A 19233-nucleotide genomic window follows, 5' to 3' on the forward strand; every position below is an offset into this window, starting at 1 on the left:
CACTGGAGGTACAAATGGGCCATACTCATGCACCAGTCTCATAATTCGCCGTTCAGCTAAATTTGTTTAATGGTACAAACTGCATTTACAGTGCCTCGAACGCTGTCACAAAATTATGTCGATTTATCTCACTGTAACATCGAGTGTGAACTATTGCAAGGACAATGGCGGATTACAGTGAAATTCAACGAATGCATTCCAACACAAGGCCACGCAATAAGTGGGTCAATAATGAGTGTGATACTGCATACCATGGCACACTGTTAGTGCGAATTAGTGAATGTGACAGCACGCCCATAGGGCTTTCCATGCCGTATGAAATGGCGCAACCGATTTAGAAGTTCTTTAAAAGTGTTGCAATGAGCGTGGTTGTGCATATTTGTGGTTGAAAGCGACACAGGACGTTATGAAATAGATCCAGTTGGCAGTTTTACGTTTGAGGCTGCATGCTGAATACATGAGTGTATCGGGTATTCACATGCATGTCATATGCATACCGCAAATACATTCACTATGGTGCATACGCCATTTACATTACATACATATATACAACTGCGCGATCAAATCATTCTCGGAATAAACATATGTTAGTTCCTTGACGTGTCGCCTACGTTTTGTCGGAGTGTTAATCACTTGAAGGGAGTGTTTCACAATTCTGAGTGGGGTTCTGAACTGAGATAGCCATTTTGAGGATCATCCCATCCAGTTCACAGCCCTGCCTTTCTCAAGACCTAAACCCATATAGTTTCTGAGCGGCATGCCGCTAAGATGTGCAAACTATTTATATTATTTCAAGGCCACCCAGACACCCATGATGCCATAACAATTCCATCCAAATCCAGTCATTTCATTGACCATGCGGTGATCAAGGACAAGAACAGTGTACTTGTCCATTCATTCATATCTGACGTTCGTGAGCACGTTTTCTAGACATAACGGCTGGCAGTTGCCCCTCAATCATGTCGTGCGAGGCACGACGCCGTAAACAAACAGTGACATATTGAGGGGCATATGTACTAAACAGAGAAATTGTGTTGTCTAGAGCAGTCTTTTCCGCGTAAAAGTGCATCAATAGTTACAGGTGAGCTTCCCTCACATCCTCCACTGCCTGTCCATTTGGGTACAGGCGGCCAAGCGTCACCTAAACAGGATGCAAAGGGTGACGCACTTCGCAGTCGGGCTAGTGAGTGGTGCCTGCCAAAGCGATCACATTTACCCGTTCTGAAAGCACTCGGGTGGCGTAGTGTCACGAATCCTGCGCACCATCGGGACCGCCTGAAGGTGTACAGGGCACTGCACGTTCCCGAATCCCCCAGCGCACTTCCTGCTCTTTTCGCGCGAAGACGATGACGCGCGCCGATCCTTCCCAACGTCAAACCCGCGCTGTTTCGGGCGGTGTCAGCTCGCCAAATCTGCCGCGCGTCCGACCGACCGCTACCCAGCGGCGTTTTCTGTACCGCGCCGCCGCCGCGTGGAACCGGCTGCCTGCGGCGGCCGTCCACGCCCCCTCGCGCCGGGGATCCTTTACTTTTAAATCGATAACTCATTAAATGAAACTGCTTTCACCTGTGCGCTTTGTCTATCTCTGCATACTGAGTTTTTTTTTAAATTTTTGACTAGGCGCAGAACATCCACCACGTCTATGCGCCTTCAATGAAATAAATGCAAAATGCAAATGTGAAAGTATTTTATTATATCTGATACTTGCTTCAATGTCTTCAGATGTGGACATTCCCTTTCATGTGGCATGCAGGTCAAAAAATTATGCCAATAGCTATGCTATACGGCAGATAATGCGAACACACAGTAATAAAGGAGCTGCTCCACAACTGTCTGTGGTTTTGAACTGAGCTACCGTTTTCATGACCATTCCCTGCAGTTCACAGTCATTTCGTTTTCACGGCTGTCAATCCTCTTGTTTCTGATCTTGATGCACTTGAATTTGTGCAGCGCATGGCGCGCTGCCTGTGGGATTAATCACCCGGGCATGTATGCTAACATAAAATGTCACGTAAACATCCCACCTTATTGGCTGTATTGTGCTAATGGTTTTCAAGATTCAGAATTCAAGATTTCAAGAAAAGTATAACCACTAAGTAATTCGTGGTGTTTCAGCACCCAGTGTCCCAACGACAGAAGGGGGCTGACTAAAAGTCAGACTTAGCCGACTTTTAGTAAAATACCAGTAATAGGCTTATTCCTCGGAGAGAGACGAGGAGAATGGAGATACAGATGCGTTGATATTTTGGCAACATGTCTTTATCAAAACAACAGCAGAAGTGGTTTGCGCCATCTTCTGCTATTGTTTCAATAGTGGCATGTTGCCGAAATATCAAGGCATCTATGTTTCTATTCTCCTGGATTTTCCCTAACACTATTACTGCTGCCTTATGTTGGTGAATATGTCCTTCGAAAATGCACTTAACAATTGACTCTAAGTCAGTTTAGCCGGCTGCATGTTTCCATCACGTTATTATTTGGATAAGAACCGTTTCGGCCAGTCCTGGCCATGCTAGAGGACGAACGGGAGTCGAAAACGGCGGGGCAGAACTATACGCACCTGGGAGTCGATGCGTTGAACGTACGCCCTCACAGGGCCTACTAGAGTATGTGCTAGGCGCCAAAAAGGATACTTATGCCAACACGGGGTGGATGTTTTGCTCACGAAGCGCGTTTCGCCATAAACTGCACATGTATTTGGGCACCTACTAGGTGTGACGGGTATGATACTGAAGATAGAATAAGCTGAGAAAAGCAGCGTGCCCAAAAATGTGAATGCGAGCTAGGAGGCTTGCCATCCCGACCATCGAGGAAAATATTCAAGGATACCACGAGAAGGGGTCAAAACACACGCACAGAACCTCGTTCATTAAATGGACGAAACATAATTTAGCAACGCCATTTTAAATGTTGCAGGCAAGTTACGCCGTCTGCTACAGCTGCAAATCTGACGTGGTAACTTTGGCAATGACTATGACGTCATAAAACCGCTCTTGGCAAAGTCAAGCGATGACGCAAGGAAGCCCAGTATTTACTATTTACCAGACATGACGTTGGTTAGACCAGGGTCAAACTACCACTGCAACAAGACATGATGGCCATGTGTTACAAGACAACTAAAAGGCGATCATTTCTCCACTTCAATCAAGATTCCCGGGAGGTTCATGCCGCTTTTCACCCTGGCTCTTTCACCCTATGATCAGGTGTTAAGCTCGTCATTTACACCCTGGCTCTCTTTATGATTGGGTGCCGAGCTCTTCCTTTACACTCTGGTTCCCATTACGAATGGGCGCCCATCTCGTGCTTTACCCCTGGTTCTCTCAGTGAGTCGGTGCCTGAGATCGTCCTGTACACCCCAGGCTCCTACATGATCGGGTGCCGAGCTTGTCCTTTACACCCTGGGTAATGATGACTATGACTGTGTGTCGAGCGCGTCCCTCACACACCGGCTTCGCCATGATCGGGTGCCATGCTTGTCCTCGATCGGCACCGTACGCCGTTGACCCCAGTGGGATGTCCAGAATAGAGCGTGGCAAAGTGGATGAGCAGCATAATCAGACTATTCTGCAAAACACTTTGACGTTATAATGTTAAAAGAAAAACTGAAAGTTCGCGCTAATTGCTTAGTAAGCTGTTGGTCCTGGCAGACATGTGTCTCGTATTCGGTGACAAACTGGCCCCGATCCATCAAATCTGGAAGCGGTCCACTAGCACAGCGTCCTGCTTAATTTCGACATGCTCCTTAGGTATTTGCGTCAATGCGTGGTGCATCCCAGGCAAACGGATCTGTGTCCCAAGGCGGCGAAAAACCATTTTTACCCAGACAGCAGTCTAGTTTATTTGGTGGAACCCGAGAGGTGTTCGCTGCTTTAACCTGTTCACTGAGCTCATGGTGAGCGCATTTCTTGGTTGCGCTGCATTTTCGAATGGATCAGATTTAAGGATGAGCCGCATCGCTTACAGACGAAGGAAGTTGGGCACCAACCAAACCCAAGCCAACCAATGGCTTTAAGTACGACTGACACATCTCTTTAAAATCGCATTCACGAGGCAACATAGCTGCATTACAATGTCAAGACGCCAGGTGAATGTTTCCACTGTAAATTCTTAACTCCCGAAGAGTGGCTTTGCAGCCGAAACGCACGGCTGCAGCCGCACACGCGTGACACGTGTTAAGCCCGGGTGTGCCACCTTCCCGCCGGCCTGACATCGCACGCGGACGCCCGTCAGCCGACGGCGATATCGGCGCCGCTCAAAGCGATTTCCGCGAATCTCACAGCCGAGTTCACGTGGGTGTCGCAGAGCACGGCGTCCTGGCGCTGCCAAATTTCGCCGGGCGTCGCGTCAGATGTCTGGCGCGCCGCCCGGCGCCGAGACTGCTTCCGGGGCGGTCCTGCAGGCGTCCGGCAGGGACCAGCGCAGACCATTGTGCGCCGTCCGTCGCCCCCGGGGACCGGGCAGCGGGCACCTCCCACCGGACGGCCCGGGCGGAGCGGAGGCGGCCGCGCGACATGGGCTGCCTGTCGCGCGCCGCCGGCCGACACTGGAAACAATATCGTCGGAGGGCGTCATTGCCCGGGGGAGGGGGCGGCGGACGATCCAGGCCGGCTCGTAATTGCAGCACCCCCTGGAGCGACTGGACCCCGCCGCCCGCCGGCACCGGCCGCCCGAGGACGGGAGACGGGGAGACGGGCCGGTGAGGTAACAGTGCAGCAACGGAGATGGCTGACAAAGGAAATGTCGCGACTCGCAGTGATTCTTATTGCAAAGAAAATATGCTGTCAGACGCCGTTCACAGCGTCATACGCACATTTTCGGTGTTCGCAGCGAGCCCTAATCTTTATTCTACGCCACGTAGAAGCTAAGCCACGCCAGGCGTGCATAATATCGTCCCTCACTAAACTTAAGTGGACACAAATTACGCAACAGGATCATTTAAAAACAGGTCAGCTTGCACACCCACGACCGGCGGTGGATGACGAGAAGGTGTGCCACGCGTTACATGCAGCCAAATTTCCAGGGGCCATTGTTAGGCGCACGCGTAGCGCATACGAACAAGGATCCTAATGTTTCACAAGCGCAGCTGTTGTCAAGAAAATTACGAAAATGTAAACAGAAAACGTGCCACACTTCAAACACGTCCAGCAAAGATTCTATGTGATACCACGTGGAATAGAACATGCTTGGTGTACTGCGAGGAACACCCAATATGAACTATTGACCAGGGAGATGTTGTGAGGTAAGGTGGGGACAGTAGAGCCGTTGAGCCTGGTAAACGGCTGGCAGGAAGTGTTTCCATTGCACGGGAGTAGTTCAATCGAAGCATACGTGTTTGAATCGTGGGTCGGGCTTGGCACGGCCACAGGTCCCACCTGGAGCTATTTTGGGAGCATGCGAAGTGCCCTCAGCACGGTGTGGAACTGCCGACGAGGCAGAAGCTGGCGAACAATGATAAGGTGTTGTATGTAGACGTGTTGGAGCAGCATGGGTAGAAGCAAGTGCGGTGTTTGTATTTCATTGCTCATGAGTTACGTATAAAGTAAATCATAGTCGTCAGCACAAACCAATGACAACAATAACCTGGGGCATAATGCGATCCAAGACGGATAAGTCTATCCGTAAAACCTAGCTCAAACTAACTTGTGTCCGAGTGATGGCATTGATAACGGTAAGCTGCAAATGGCAACCGACATCGCAGCAAGCAATAAAAGGAGCGCCAATGAAAAAGAAGCCTGACATTAACATTGTTTTGTTCGCCACCGTCATCGGCTCGTTAACGCACCATTAACCCGTACCTGGTTTAATTGCACGGGATGGGTGCATGCTGAGGTGATACGCAATCATTTCACGACGCACTGCTGTCTGCGGACATCCGCTTATGAATTCTGCGGCGACAGATCGCTTATCTGAACAGACAGCTGTTCAGCTGGTCGCGTGTACTATTTGTACTCTGCCTGACGAAGGATTTGCAATGCATGCGCTTGAATTCGGTATCTCCCGTCCAAAAGAAATGCTTCCCACAACTGGAAAAATATGTCAGTCAGCGACCGACAGCACTCAGAGCTCAGCAGCAGTTGTCTTGCTAATTGCGAAGTCAAAAACAGCTTGGTGAAACGTCGAATGCATGTCAAAGTTTACCGCGGATTAAGCCCATTTAGAAAAATTATCCCTCTTGAATGTTTTGCGAAAACGGCAGACTTGAAACTCCATTTGTGCAGTTAAGTGAGGTATTTTATATCTTTTGCGATATAGTTCAAGGCCACAAGCAGTTGACATGGCAAAATTGATGTCTGCCAGTCTCAAGGAGCGACAGACTGCAGGCATTTGCGATCAAAACGGGTGTGTAGTGCGCGGCCCGCCGCCAGGAGGGTGGCATGTGGCTGCGGTGAGGGGCGCAAGTGTACGGGAGACTGTGGTGGGTGGGGGTCGGGGCAAGGGATACAGGGAGGTCGAACGCATAGACTGGCGCGCACAGACACAGCACTGCAAAAGACGGGTCGTCAGTTTGGCTTGAAGTCCATTCAACCACCATATCCCACTTCCAAGCCGCGTTATTAGGGCGAGAGGCAGACGGTCAGAAACACTGCAGTCATCACGCCTGTTTTGGCCGCAGGCCCCAAGGCTGACTCCTCTGTTACCCCAGCCGTACAGTAGATTCATTTGCGCGTCTGAGTGGGGGGGGGGGGGGGGGCTGATAGCCAGGACGCAGTGAGGCCGGTCTCTCTCTGATGAATTGCCGCGCGCCGCAACCCCCCAAGCGAAGATGTGAAAGACTTTAGGCTAGACTAGGGCTTTGTGCAGGACCAGAGAGCGGCTTTGAAGGGTTGAAATACGGCACGATAATCCATTGTGCTTCAGCCTGTTTGACCCGACTCTTTAATGGCGATGTTAACGACCGGTAACTTACCAGAACTTGACTGCTACCATCATCAGCTCGAAGTTATGTCTCATCTTGCAAGCTTCTCGTAAAATTCGGTATAAGTATTGCTGATCTTCGGTACAAAACAGCTGGTTAACGCCATTAATAACTTACACTTGATCGTTTTTTTCAGGCGACCAAAGCTGACAGCTCGGACAGCGAGCTGTGGGCAGCGAATTGACATTTTTATGGCGAGCTGGACGTAGTTGGTCAACGCTTGAAAGATGGAAGACATATTCGTGTGCTTCAGAAAACACATTGACATTTGTCAAATCACTCTAGGCTTCACTGCCTCCAGCCCAGTATTGCGGTAACGAATGACAGTCACGGCTAAAACATTATGAGATAACACTCGCCCTGTTTCGCCACTTTCCACGACGTGGACTGATAAAGGAGGGCATGTGTCCCTCCCCCGTCGTTTCGATACTAAGAAAGATCGAGCCCTGCGGAAAAACAGTGGATTGGTATTAACATCTCGGTATCGTTACAAGGTTTGTCGTCAGGTCCACAATTTGCCTCGCTATGCCAGGTCAGGGGCCAATTTGCATGAAAGCCTAACGATTTCAGCTCTAGATGTCAATATTAACGGGGCCGTGATACGAAGCGACATGAAAGTTACACGGGTGTAAAAGTGGAACATCCCATTTAAATATTCACAGCGACCCTTGCTCCTCAGAAACCGGAAATATTAGAGACACGCGTTTTTGCATACAAACAAACGCAATGAATGCCTTTCACGTCACCGTAAGCATGGGCGCGATTACACAACGTGCCGGGGAGATGGCCTCAGAAGCCCTTAGGAGTGGGGTTGCATCACCCTACCCCTTTCAAGACGAGGGGTAAGGCGACTGTTCCACATTTGCCTGCGGTTGTGCATTGCGATAGCCAGTTTCCAGATGACTCCCTGCAGTTCAAGGTTCTGATCTTTTAAAGACTTAAAGTTTTCTTATTTTCGGGCCAGATACGAAAATGTGCCGACTTTTTCACGCCACCATCACAAAATCATTCAAGGATGTATGACGTTATAGATACTTCAGACGAATTCCGCTCCCCAATGACCACACTGTGTTCAAGGTCAAGAAAAATGTGAGCATTGACTTATGCCTATCTGGAGTACGTCAGCATGAGTTGCCGCATTAACGGCCAACAGTAAGCATACAACCAGCATAACGCGTTACATACAGGTCTAGATCACCAATCGCGTTTGTGCTACGTAATACAGGCAATGGGGAAGTTCCACTAGTTATGAAGGAACTGGGATTAGGAAAAGGCAACTTAAGAACAGCGTCCAAGCCAGGAACGCAACTAGAGCAGTATGGCAAGTAAAAATATAAAATCACGGTCAAATATAAAAGAATATAAAATGCTTATATAACGATCGTCGGGCTCATCACACATGAATAAACCAGCACGCCACCTTGCGACGCGTTTAAGTACTTCAGGTGAGTCAGTATGTCCGCCACAGTAGCAACTCTGACATGGACAATCTGGCGGCGACTCGGACGTCATAAAAACGCCTCATGACGAAACCACACGATGACGTATTCAGGAACGCAAAGCGAAGTTGTGTTATCTGCAGCAAGCTTTCTCACTTAGAAGCACACCAATACTTACAATTGAGATTTTCCATCATATCTGATGCTTGCCTCAATATTTTCGAATGCGAAATATTCAAGTGAATACCTTTTCAGAAAATGCTTCTGAAGTTGAAAAGCATTACACCTTAAGTTCAGCTCAATTTTATGGAGACAAGAGACCAAATTTTAAACTTACTGAAACCGAGCTGTCGAGTGCCTCCGAGTTCAGTGGTAACGGGACTTAGCTTCACGCGGAATCGAGTGTTTCTGAGACGAGTGTCACATATTACAAAATAATATTGATAATGGTCGTAAATTGCTTGAATGACTTGTCACGGGCATTGTGCCCCGTATCTGGAGATTATACGCTTGTGTTACTATTCAACAAATGTAGCGTAGCTGTTCAGCAAGAGCCAACTTTTTGCATTCCGTAAGATATGTCGTCAAGTTGCACAGTGGTTGCCTCGCTGATCAAAAGTCATTCTACGCCATGTCTGGAAATGTAACATTACCATGCCGTGTTCCTGCGCTAACATTGTTCTCAGAGTTTTGCAAAGCATGGGCAAAAACTGTTGCCTCTTTTGCGGCGCAAAGTGTGTGTTGCAAACTTCAATGGATGACAAGTAGTTTTACTCGGGTGTTTTTAGTTAACGCCTGGAGATCGCATTATGACGTCCTCGAACATAGACGGGTATGAATCCCACCATGACCTGATCAGCAGCCATGACTTCAACTGGTCAGAAACAGCCGCGTCTACATCGCAACCAAGTGGTAACAAGCGGGGAGGTCACGGGCTTGGCGTTCAAGTTGCCAGGAGTCCGTGGAAGCTTACATTTCGATGCAGCCTCTGATATGTTCACTGCAATGTGTTGCCGAAACTATTCGTTTTTTTAGCCGCGTAAAGGCAGCCTTAGGTGCGAAGTCTTAATAGCGAGGATGAAATAAATTTGCTCCATGATCTGCATTTGTCCGCCGTGAACGGTACCAATTTCAAAGATGCCCCTCGTAGCTTGCACCTGGCAATCTCGAGCAAAGTTCCACAATCTATGGTCTAGTGATGTTTGCTGAGACGGACCGATAGTGGATCAAAGCTCGACCCGAGTAGACGTCAGTGTTCGAGTGCTGAAGCAGTTATCCCGAAATATCGCCCCACTTGCCAGGCCAAACAGGGATGGGGGAAATTTTACGCAATATGAACGAGCCCTGCAGCCAGCAACAGGCTGCAGATGTGTTCTGCAGTGTTTCTGAGGAAAGCTCTATGATACAGAGTCCACACTGCCTCAGCGAAATTTGAAGATGGCCGTGTCACCATACCACCGCAACACAGTTCGTCTGCGTCGCTCCAGCGACGCCACAAGTGAGAGGAGGCTTGGCAATATGAGTTCTAAGTTTTCGTTCCGGCAAACGTCGATCTTCAAAATTCCAGCAGCTCTTGGAAAAAAAACGATGTAATCAAGCAGGCACTGGCTATGTTGACAAAAGTCTTCGAATTGTATCAAACTCGAAATCCGATGCGCCGACGACTCGGGACTTGAGTAGCACCATCTGATACACCACTCGGCGGACAGCCTCTGGTGCCGATTTCGAATCGATCAGTGGGGAACGGCACGTGCCGCGCGTCGTTAGCCAGGCACCTTCAGAAGGCATAATGGCGTGATGAAAATGTCGCAGCGAGGCGTTTTGGTCAAGCAGATGGTGTCAGTAGCCGAAGGCGGGCGGCGGCGTACGCCCTATTACAGGGCGCGTGCTTTTGCAGTCTGCAGCCGTGTGCGATCGGTCACGTGGCCTACGAACGCATGCAAGGATTAGGACTTGGTCCCCCGAGTTTCAAAAACACTGAGCAAGCCGACCAAACCTCGGGGGGATGGTAGACCGCCACCGGGACTGTCAGACATTACCCTATTTAAAGTGGCCTGTGCCAAGATACTCGTGCCATGCGAGACGCCAGTCCTTGCGCCTGGGCTTGAAAAATATACACGAGGTTGGATGATCGGTTTTGGTCACATCAAGCTGATAAGGGGCTGCACGACGTACGTGAAGCGTCACAAAAATTAACATCCTCTGTCTCTGACCGTGCGGACAATGAAGTTGGACGTCAAGGATGGAAACACACATGGCAGCAGGTGAGCAGCTGTTTTGTGACCCAAAAGGTTCGGCCAGTGGTGTACGGAACGCTCGTGGTGAGTGATAACCCTCGCCGTGGCGTTTCTGGATTGGGAGGCCTAAAAGCTACATGCTCAAACTTTACGGATAACATGCGTGACACACAGGGTCCCTGTGCATACTACGGTTCAGGTGATCAGTGTCCAGATTTTGCATGCCATTGCAACACGACGGGTTTGGGATCCTACCTCTCACGGTAGTCATGGCCCAAAGACTCGAAATTTGTGGACAGTGAAGTGCTTACGAGCCATCCAGTCGTTCCCCATCTAGGCTAGCAAGTGTTGAACGAGTACGTGCGGTGCCTGTGACTCCGCTTTCAGCCGCCACTAGGAGATTGGTGGTGGTACCGCCACGGGTCTCGATTCTAGACGTAAATCAATGCACTGGTCTGTCACTATTAATTGAAAGTCAAGGAAAATAAACGTGTTTTGCGGTTTTAAAACTCACTTATACATGCCACGGTATGCATCATTTTGTGCATTCATCTTGCATTTCATGCATGAGTAAGCGAAGATCGACAAAGCGAGCAGGAGAGGGAGAACGTGGGAGAGAGAAAAACAGAGGTAGACAGAGATAGAGAAAGAGGGAGGAGGGGGACAGAAAGAGGTAGAGAGTTAAGACAGTGAGACGGTAACTAAACGAGATTGCCTGATTGTAGTGGAGACCCCGTTCTTCTTTTACCAATGATGTGCTTTTAGGCGCATAAAATTCCCGGCGACAGGATCTTCTGGGCCGTTATCTCGTTTTGAAGATTTATGGCTCGCGTGACTCTGAAGAAATCGTTTGATAAAAAGAGCATCCACGGCGATCTGGCAGACGGGCGGGAGACCCGATGCAGACCTACCGTTTTCCTCGTCTCTAGAACCGACAAAAAGTGTTCGACTACGATTGGTAAGATTACTCACGTGCCTGTGCCAAAATGGTGTCATCCATCCTCCAGCCAGTAATGCGATCGTGTTCTGGATTTTGCATATATAGACCACGCAATGGGGTGGGGAGGAAGTGGAATAGGCAAGTGAAGCTGGGTCATATTGTCATCAGGGTAGAGTTCTTATCACGACAGATAGACAACTGAGTTTGTGATTTAGTAAGTTCGTAGTTCACTCCGCCTAAGCACAAAGTCTTCATGATAATTGCCTGGATTATCAGTTGGATAGAATGCGCCGATTGTAACAACAATGGATATGCTAATTTGTATATATCCCCCGCGCTTAATACACCATTAATTACATCACACCGAACCCAGCTGACTAGCAAATTTCAGTGGTTCGAGTATGTGTCATTCAATATCACCGAGCAAAGACAGCTTTCCCGCTTATCAACGGATTGCGGCGCAGTCAGCGCCGGTTGATAATGCTGGTTTCGGACGATCTATCATGGCTACATTTCGGAATTGGGAACTGGTTGTAACCGCACGGTGGGAAACGGGATCACGACATCAAGTGTCGAAATGATTTTGCTATTGAGTGAGCAAATCGGATAGCGTTTTAGTTTTATATCAGAACGGCAAGTGTGAGCCAAATGCTTGATATAGAAGAAGTCAGGATGTTTGTCGGGGGATGATAATGAGAGGCCAAGCCAGAAATAGACATAAGTGTGAGCAACAATGCCATCATGCGCTACAAATAACGTATACTGCCTTCACCACATGCATGGGCATGTGCTATAGGCGTAAGCAGTTTTTTAGAAAGAGGGCTATGGTCACATGACTGGAGTATGTCCCGCTGCCAATGGCCCCGTGTTTGTGTCTGGGGTCTCCGTGTATTACCCTTTGCCAGTCCTGAACCTGCCTCTGGCATAAGCCGTTAGGCGTTTTTACTGCACAGCAGTCAAGGATATCACACAGCATGTCTCTCATGGCGTTAGCGTTTCATATCAAATGAACCCGCTTGCTCTCATTCTTAGAAGCGCCTCTGGGCGAAATGTTTGCCTTCATCCAGCTCCACATGTCAGACACGTGCTTGGTCCCCAGCTTTCGTTCCTGGCTCTCACTGGTTCCTTCGATAAAAAGAAACCTAACGAACGCGAGATGGAGTCAGAGCATCTTCCGGATTAAAATTTTTAGGATCCGGTCCAGTCCTGTTCGGCTGTTCCGAATCCAATCCGCTCACCAATCTGCTTTCCTCGGATTCCTCAGTTCAGTCTGGTCCGATTCGTCTCACCGGAGAAAAATAAGATAAACTCCTGTCAACCCGCTTTCGTATTCAATACTTTTTAAAACTTCAACAGTAATGTTGGTTTAACTGAGCATGCTTAATTTAAGAAATGTGTGGATTTTAATTGAATAAAAATGTGCAATAAGTTGATATAAAACAGTGGGTGCTGAGCTTCTTAGCACAGCTTGTTGCTAGAAAGGCGTGCGATTTTCCGTGAAGAATGGAACAAGGCTAATCGTGTTGTTAATCACATCACAATTATATTGCTTGATAATTCACAAGTACCACCTCACTGCGGTAGCAAAATCGCTTCTGGTTTCCCTTTCGGAATGAGAACATTGTCCAAGATTTTCACAATCCAGGGTAGGTGCAGCATGCCTACACATGTCACTACACAGTTTTAGCGGCGCCTAGTTGAAAAGCACAGGACGATAATTGTTTAGTATTCTTTCTGAATAGCTAGAGCCACCATCTAACCTCATATATGATACTTCAGGTGTGTATCCATCCTCGGACGCACCAACTGATGAAACAGTCTCAGCTGTGAGCATCACCTCATACCGGAAATATCCGAAAGCTATGTCTAGGTGTACTCGTGCATCGCACAGCTGCATGAAATCACATTTATGCGGTCAAAAACCAATGTAGATATATCATACCATTATACATTTTAGCTACTTTGGAAGGAATGGGAGCTCTAGTTTTCCATACCAGCATATCTGAGTGTCTCTCATTCATATCGAATTGACGCTGTGATCTGTTCGTTAGAAAAATTTTGTAGAATACGTAGCTGAGTAATGTTCTATGTAGCCTTTTCAGTGCATTGCTGAAAATTAAAAGTACTGTTAGCAAATTTGAAAATCCTTTCCGGTCCTAATCCATGTTTTGGTGAAAATGTCTGATCCTGTCCAACGCGGCCCGCGGATTGATCCCCAATCCGTGGACTGTTGATCAATCCGTGGACTGATCCAATCCGCGAAGTGCTCGAGACGGAACAGCCGTCGCATCGAGGACAGGCTGGCGGCCACCGACAGCGTGCCCCGCCACGGACCACTGCGGCTGTGACAGATTTGGCGCGCCCAGCGCGGGGTCGTACTCGGCGCACTTTCGCCGTCTCCGGAGTGGCATTTGTTTGGTCGGGGAGCGAGCCGATGACGACGGCGTTGGGGAAGGGAGTAGGGGAGGGTGGGAGCAAACATACAACATCACCACTGATCACGAACAGGACTGATCGGAAGTGCCGGCTTTGCCATGTTTCTCACAGGTGCAGCTGCCTAATGAATTTACGATCTCTAAGTTGCATCCGTCCGAGCAAATAAGGTCGAACAATGCCAGTCGCCAGATCGATGTACGAAGCTCCCGTCTACCTCCTCATGCAACCAGCACACCGCAGTAGCGGTGTAACCTAGATACGTTTTGTAAGAAAAATCCCACTAGTGTTCGCATTAGTCCAGTGACATTATTTGATCTTTAAAAGGTCAAGATGACCGAAAACAACTGAAATTGTTCGGGGAGTTGACTTAACTAACAGCAGCAAGAACTACGGAAGACATGCACGCAGCTTTTCAAAAGAGGAGCTTGATTAAAGGTAAGTGCAAACAAATGGAAATCGTCTGCTGTCTTTGTGGAATTTGAAATGATTGTGGAGAACTAGACCATAATAATAATAATGCGGTTTGCTTGTTAACAACGTGTTTTTTACCTTGACATTATCTTTATGCCTGACATAAGGTTTTCTTAGAAACCATCTTAACAAGCGTCCGGGTTGCCTGCCGGATACCCTTCGCTCGGATGGGGGTAAATTTGACCCCACTGAGATCTCAAGAATTATGAAAGCTAGGGACACCAAATTCACAGGGTATGTTAACCTATACGTGAACTCAATGAGGTCGAAGTTTGAGGTTCCTAAGTGATGACCTTCAGGTCAAATAAGGTCAACCAAGGTTAAATCCTGGTTGGTCCCCAAAATGCCCCAAGAGCATTGATGACTGTTTCTAAGCAAAAGGTCACATATTCATTTAAAATAGTTGACCTTGTTTGACCTTTGTAAGGTCATGGTGATCAAAAACATACAAGACTGCTATGAGTTTTGAATTTGAATAAGCGATGAAGATAACGCTAGGCAGTGTGCTCCTAAAAAACAAATGTTGACCCGGGTCATTTTAGCTCTATGACCTATTCTGACCTCAAAGAAGCCCCATTAAAGATGTAGAATGCGGTTCCTGCTATCAATAAATTCGAAATGAATACTAGAAGCTATCCCATATAGCAAGTCCTAGAGCAATAAAACAGGTTGGTTTTGACATTGGTCTGACCTTTATACCTGACCTAAGACCAATGCAATTTGCTCATTTAGTTGTTTTGGTTGTCTAAGAAAGTATTTCAGAAATGTATGGCTTTGTCTAAAACTCCTTTGTTGGATCAGATTGAAGGATTCCCTAGAAATTGCCTTCGCTGAAACCACGGTCTAACTCTGACCTGCCATAGACCAGCGACCTTACAAGATGCATCTAAATTGATTTTCACCAAACGATCCGCTATTCAATTGTCTACAGCTATGCAAAATTTGGCGCGGCTGCGCCGCGCCGTTCGGAAACCATTCTGGAAAAACCTTTGTGGAGGGTCATTTTGACCCCCACCCGAGCGCATGTTAAGTAATGCGCGATGCCTGTTAACTTAAAATCGCTTGCATGTATAATTGATGCGTGATATCTGTTTGCTTGAATCCGCCTGCATGCAGGCTTTTTTCTTGCACTTTAACTTTTAGTTGGATAAACACTGTATTGCAGTAATAAAAAGCAATAGTAGTAAAGTAAAGTAACTAGCATGAAGTAACCGCCACTGCGTTGGTGGTTGCTTCATGTCACATTCCCATAGGAGGGGGTCAATTTGAGCCCCCCCCCCCCACACCCGAGCGCGTGTTAAGATTGCATGATGTCGTCAGCACTCCGCCGTCACTTTAGACTGAACTATTCCCTAGGAATTGCATTAACTGTTAACCATGACCTGACTTTAAACTGCTGTAGGTCAGTGGTCTCACGATGTACATATTTTGTACCAAAAAGGTGGGATATTCATTTGCTTGCATTTCTGGATAATTTGGCGCAGCTACGCCCCACCGCCAAAAAGGGTACTTAAAAGGGTATTATATTCGCCAGACGTGTTTTCCTTTAGGTTTATTGGTAAATGTTAAAAACATGTGTTTGGCAGCGTCGAAAACACCATGTCACTGCCAATGGTCGTGTGCTCAAACAAGTTTTTGAAAGATCGATTTACAGAGTTCCGTAGCACAGACCACGGAGGAAAAAAGGCCCATGGAGCTGACATCTGACCGCACTGCGACATGGCGAGCGATGGCCACCAGCTCTTGGACAGTCGGCGGCCAGCCTCGGCCCGGGGCCGCGGGTCGATTGTCTCAGGACCGGTCGGCTCGTGGCCCCGGGCGCGGCCGCTTCCGCCGACCGGCGCTCGCGCGATAAAGCCTGACGATTTGTCGAGCCGAGAGCGGTTCCGTCGCGCCGCGAGCGCCCGCCGCCTGTAAAATATTCGCGCCCGACGGCGCGGCCGGACGCGCACCGTTCGCCGCTGACGGATCGCCGCCGGACGGCCGCCATAAATCCCGGCTGCCAGATCAGACCACGCTGCCAGATCAGGCGGCGCTGCCAGATTCATCTGCATAGCCCGGCCCGAGAAGACGCCAGTGGCCGGGGCCGCGGCAACCCCTGGGGTCTGCTTGGCCCCTGGGGGCAGCACAGTAACATGGCTGCATAACTTGTCCCCTCAAATAATTAGCTCCGGTTATCCCGCCGGTCACCACTCCGCCCGCTCCCCAGGCCATCGGTCGTCCCCGCCCAGAACATGGGCTCCTGGTGGCGCCCCTGGGCACGGGCGCCGGCGTCCGGCGCCAGCGCGCGGCGCGATGGGGCCGCCGGATGCGACGAGCACGGCACGCATCCGAGACAGCGCGACAGATCCGCCATCAGCGCACTGGGACTCCGCGGGCTGTTGCCTGGCGACGGCCGCCAGGCGGACTGTGGCTGTCGGTTCGTGCAGCCATGCGTACGATTCCGATCGCGCTGCTAGCTAATGGTTCCGTGACAAGATCTCATCCCGAAACTTGATCGCGGCGTGATGAAAATGAGGCCAATTATCAGGCGACTCTCAACGGTGCATTTCCAGCAACACGCGACCGACTCATTCACCATGTAGCACGACTTTCGCACCCAGCTCTGAGCCTCACACATTGGTCGAGAAGTTGGCGCGACTCTGGGCTGACCTGTCGGTCGGACTAACGCCAGTTTCGGATGTGACAAACCAGCACAACTCTGGGGTGTCCACCCTCGGGTGGTGAGCGTTGACGTCTTGGCCACCTCGTTTCCGAGAAACACTTGGGGCGTGCTAATGGCCCAATTATTCACCCAGAAAGACTTATAACCTCTTGTGTCGTATACAGCAGTTCCCCATGGGAAATCCAAGCCCACGTGTCGGAGTCGCCTTTTCGGCACAAACAAGTTACAATACACATGGCCAGCCGGGAGAGCAACAATACAGGATTGCCGTTGTAGAGGGCTACAGCGACGCCATGATTACATGAATGAAAGATGCATTATTCATGCGCTTCGATGCTATTTGAAGCTCTTCAAAACCCTTCTCAAGGCTGCAAAGCTGCGTGGCCCGACTTGAGCTGCATGTATAAACTAGACGTGCTCAAGCGCCCACGTAAAGTACGACGTCATCCAACAACGCATTGTGCGCCCAGGAATAACACCGACATGGCGAGTAGGGTGTTTGTGTATTGTAGGCGGTGCCGACAGGTGACCCCACCTGCGTGCACGGCCTGCTGGGCTCGAGCCGGGCCAGCTGGCCGGACCGCTGCAGGTCACCTCGTCTGCGTGCGCGGGCTGCTGGGCTCGAGCCGGTCCAGCTGGCCGGACCGCTGCAGGTCACCTCACCTGCGTGCGCGGGCTGCTGGGCTCGAGCCGGGCCAGCCGGTCTGGCTTGTGCAGTCGCCTCACCTGAACACCGGCGCGTCAGAGCCGTTTCTGTACCACAGCACGATGAGCACCGTGTCTCCGGCCGGGTGCGTCATGTTGCAGGGCAGCGCAGCCTCGCCGCCAGCCAGACCCAGCACCGTCGTCACCGGCACTGCCAACAGAGTACAGCCGGCAGGCTACAGAAGACGCTCGCCACTTCAGCGGGTCTTACGAGAGGCTTTTCCAAACAGCGATGCTCACGCAGCACTCCTGCAACACGTATGGCCCAATGGAAACGTTCACATTTCCGCTCACCGACCGTTTCTCAAGCTCTGTCAAGCACTGTGTTTCCCAAGCTCACGTCATACTGTCTCTTTCTCAAGGTCACGTCAAGCATTCTGTTTCTCAAGCTCGCGTCAAACATTTTCTTTTCCAAGTCCGCGTCAAGCGTTCGCTTTCCTTAGCTCCCGTCATGTATTCGAGGGACGCTTTTGCGTTTGCCGGGCGTTCCACTGAACGGAAAGCTGGGGTTGAAATACGAACGCCGGCCTCATAAACACTGGTGTAAGTCGACGGCACGGCGACATTCATGGGAAGGGACAGCGCTCGTTGGCAGCACTCGCTCGCCCGTTCACGACCGCTGTGAGCGGTGTAACAATTAAAAGGCACGCGACCTGTAAGTACCAGCCGCGGGGCCGTGCGATGGGGCGCACTTTACATTGAGAGGGGCCTGCTGGCGGCCGCGGCCCAGCGTCGGTCAACGGCGGCGTCTACGGGCGCTTAATGCACCGGCCGTCGTGGTCATTATGGCTGGCGTGTGCCGCTGTAATGAAGGTGGCAGATTCATCGACGCCCCGGCACTGCTTCCGTGGCGCCAGCCGGGGCCGATTCGTCACCTCCTGCCCCCCTCCTCCTGCCCGGCACCCGACGCAGCAGCACGGACAGATGAACACCGGGCATCTGGCGGTGGGATCAAAGGATCCGGCGGCGATCAGTGGCAAATACCTTTTGTCAATATGCCCTGCGCGGGAGCTTGGCACGGCCGATTGATTTCATGGGACCAGTCAATAACGGGCTGGGGTTCGGACGGCTCCGGGAAACGAGCCGGAAATGTGCAACCAGTTCTGAGCGAGTTCAGGGCAGATTCGGTTCCAGATCGCGCTCACATGACGCACAGACACTGGCCTGGAAGCGGCACGGTGGCGACGGCGAACACTTTTCCCGAGTCCCGAGCGAAAGGGCTTTACCACCGAGAGCCGATGCCGAAGCCTGCCCGGCGAAGCCCGCTCGCGTCCACGCTGGGCGAGCGTTTTTGCGCGGCCCGTGTGGCGGCCGCGGCTCGCGCCGGCGTCTCCGGAGAGCGCGTGCGGCCGCATCGGCAGCCGGCCGGCTGAGCTGCGGCAAAAACGAGCCGCCGCCGGCCGCAGAGCGAATCAGGCCGGGCC

The 19233-nt window shown here is 50.2% G+C and overlaps 1 protein-coding gene across 1 annotated transcript in view; it reads right to left on the reverse strand.

Moving 5' to 3' along the window:
- The window catches only part of LOC119094262 (protein turtle homolog A), a 192832-nt gene that overhangs the window by 64385 nt on the left and 109214 nt on the right, over nucleotides 1-19233 (reverse strand). The window contains exon 4 of the mRNA XM_037217337.1: nucleotides 17831-17960. Coding sequence (XP_037073232.1) covers nucleotides 17831-17960 — 130 coding nt within the window. The remainder of the gene's footprint in view (nucleotides 1-17830; nucleotides 17961-19233) is intronic.

This window comes from Pollicipes pollicipes, unplaced genomic scaffold (genome assembly GCF_011947565.3).
Source record: "Pollicipes pollicipes isolate AB1234 unplaced genomic scaffold, Ppol_2.1 Scaffold_4002;HRSCAF=4701_pilon_pilon_pilon, whole genome shotgun sequence".
In the NCBI taxonomy this organism is placed as follows: Eukaryota; Metazoa; Arthropoda; class Thecostraca; order Pollicipedomorpha; family Pollicipedidae; genus Pollicipes; species Pollicipes pollicipes.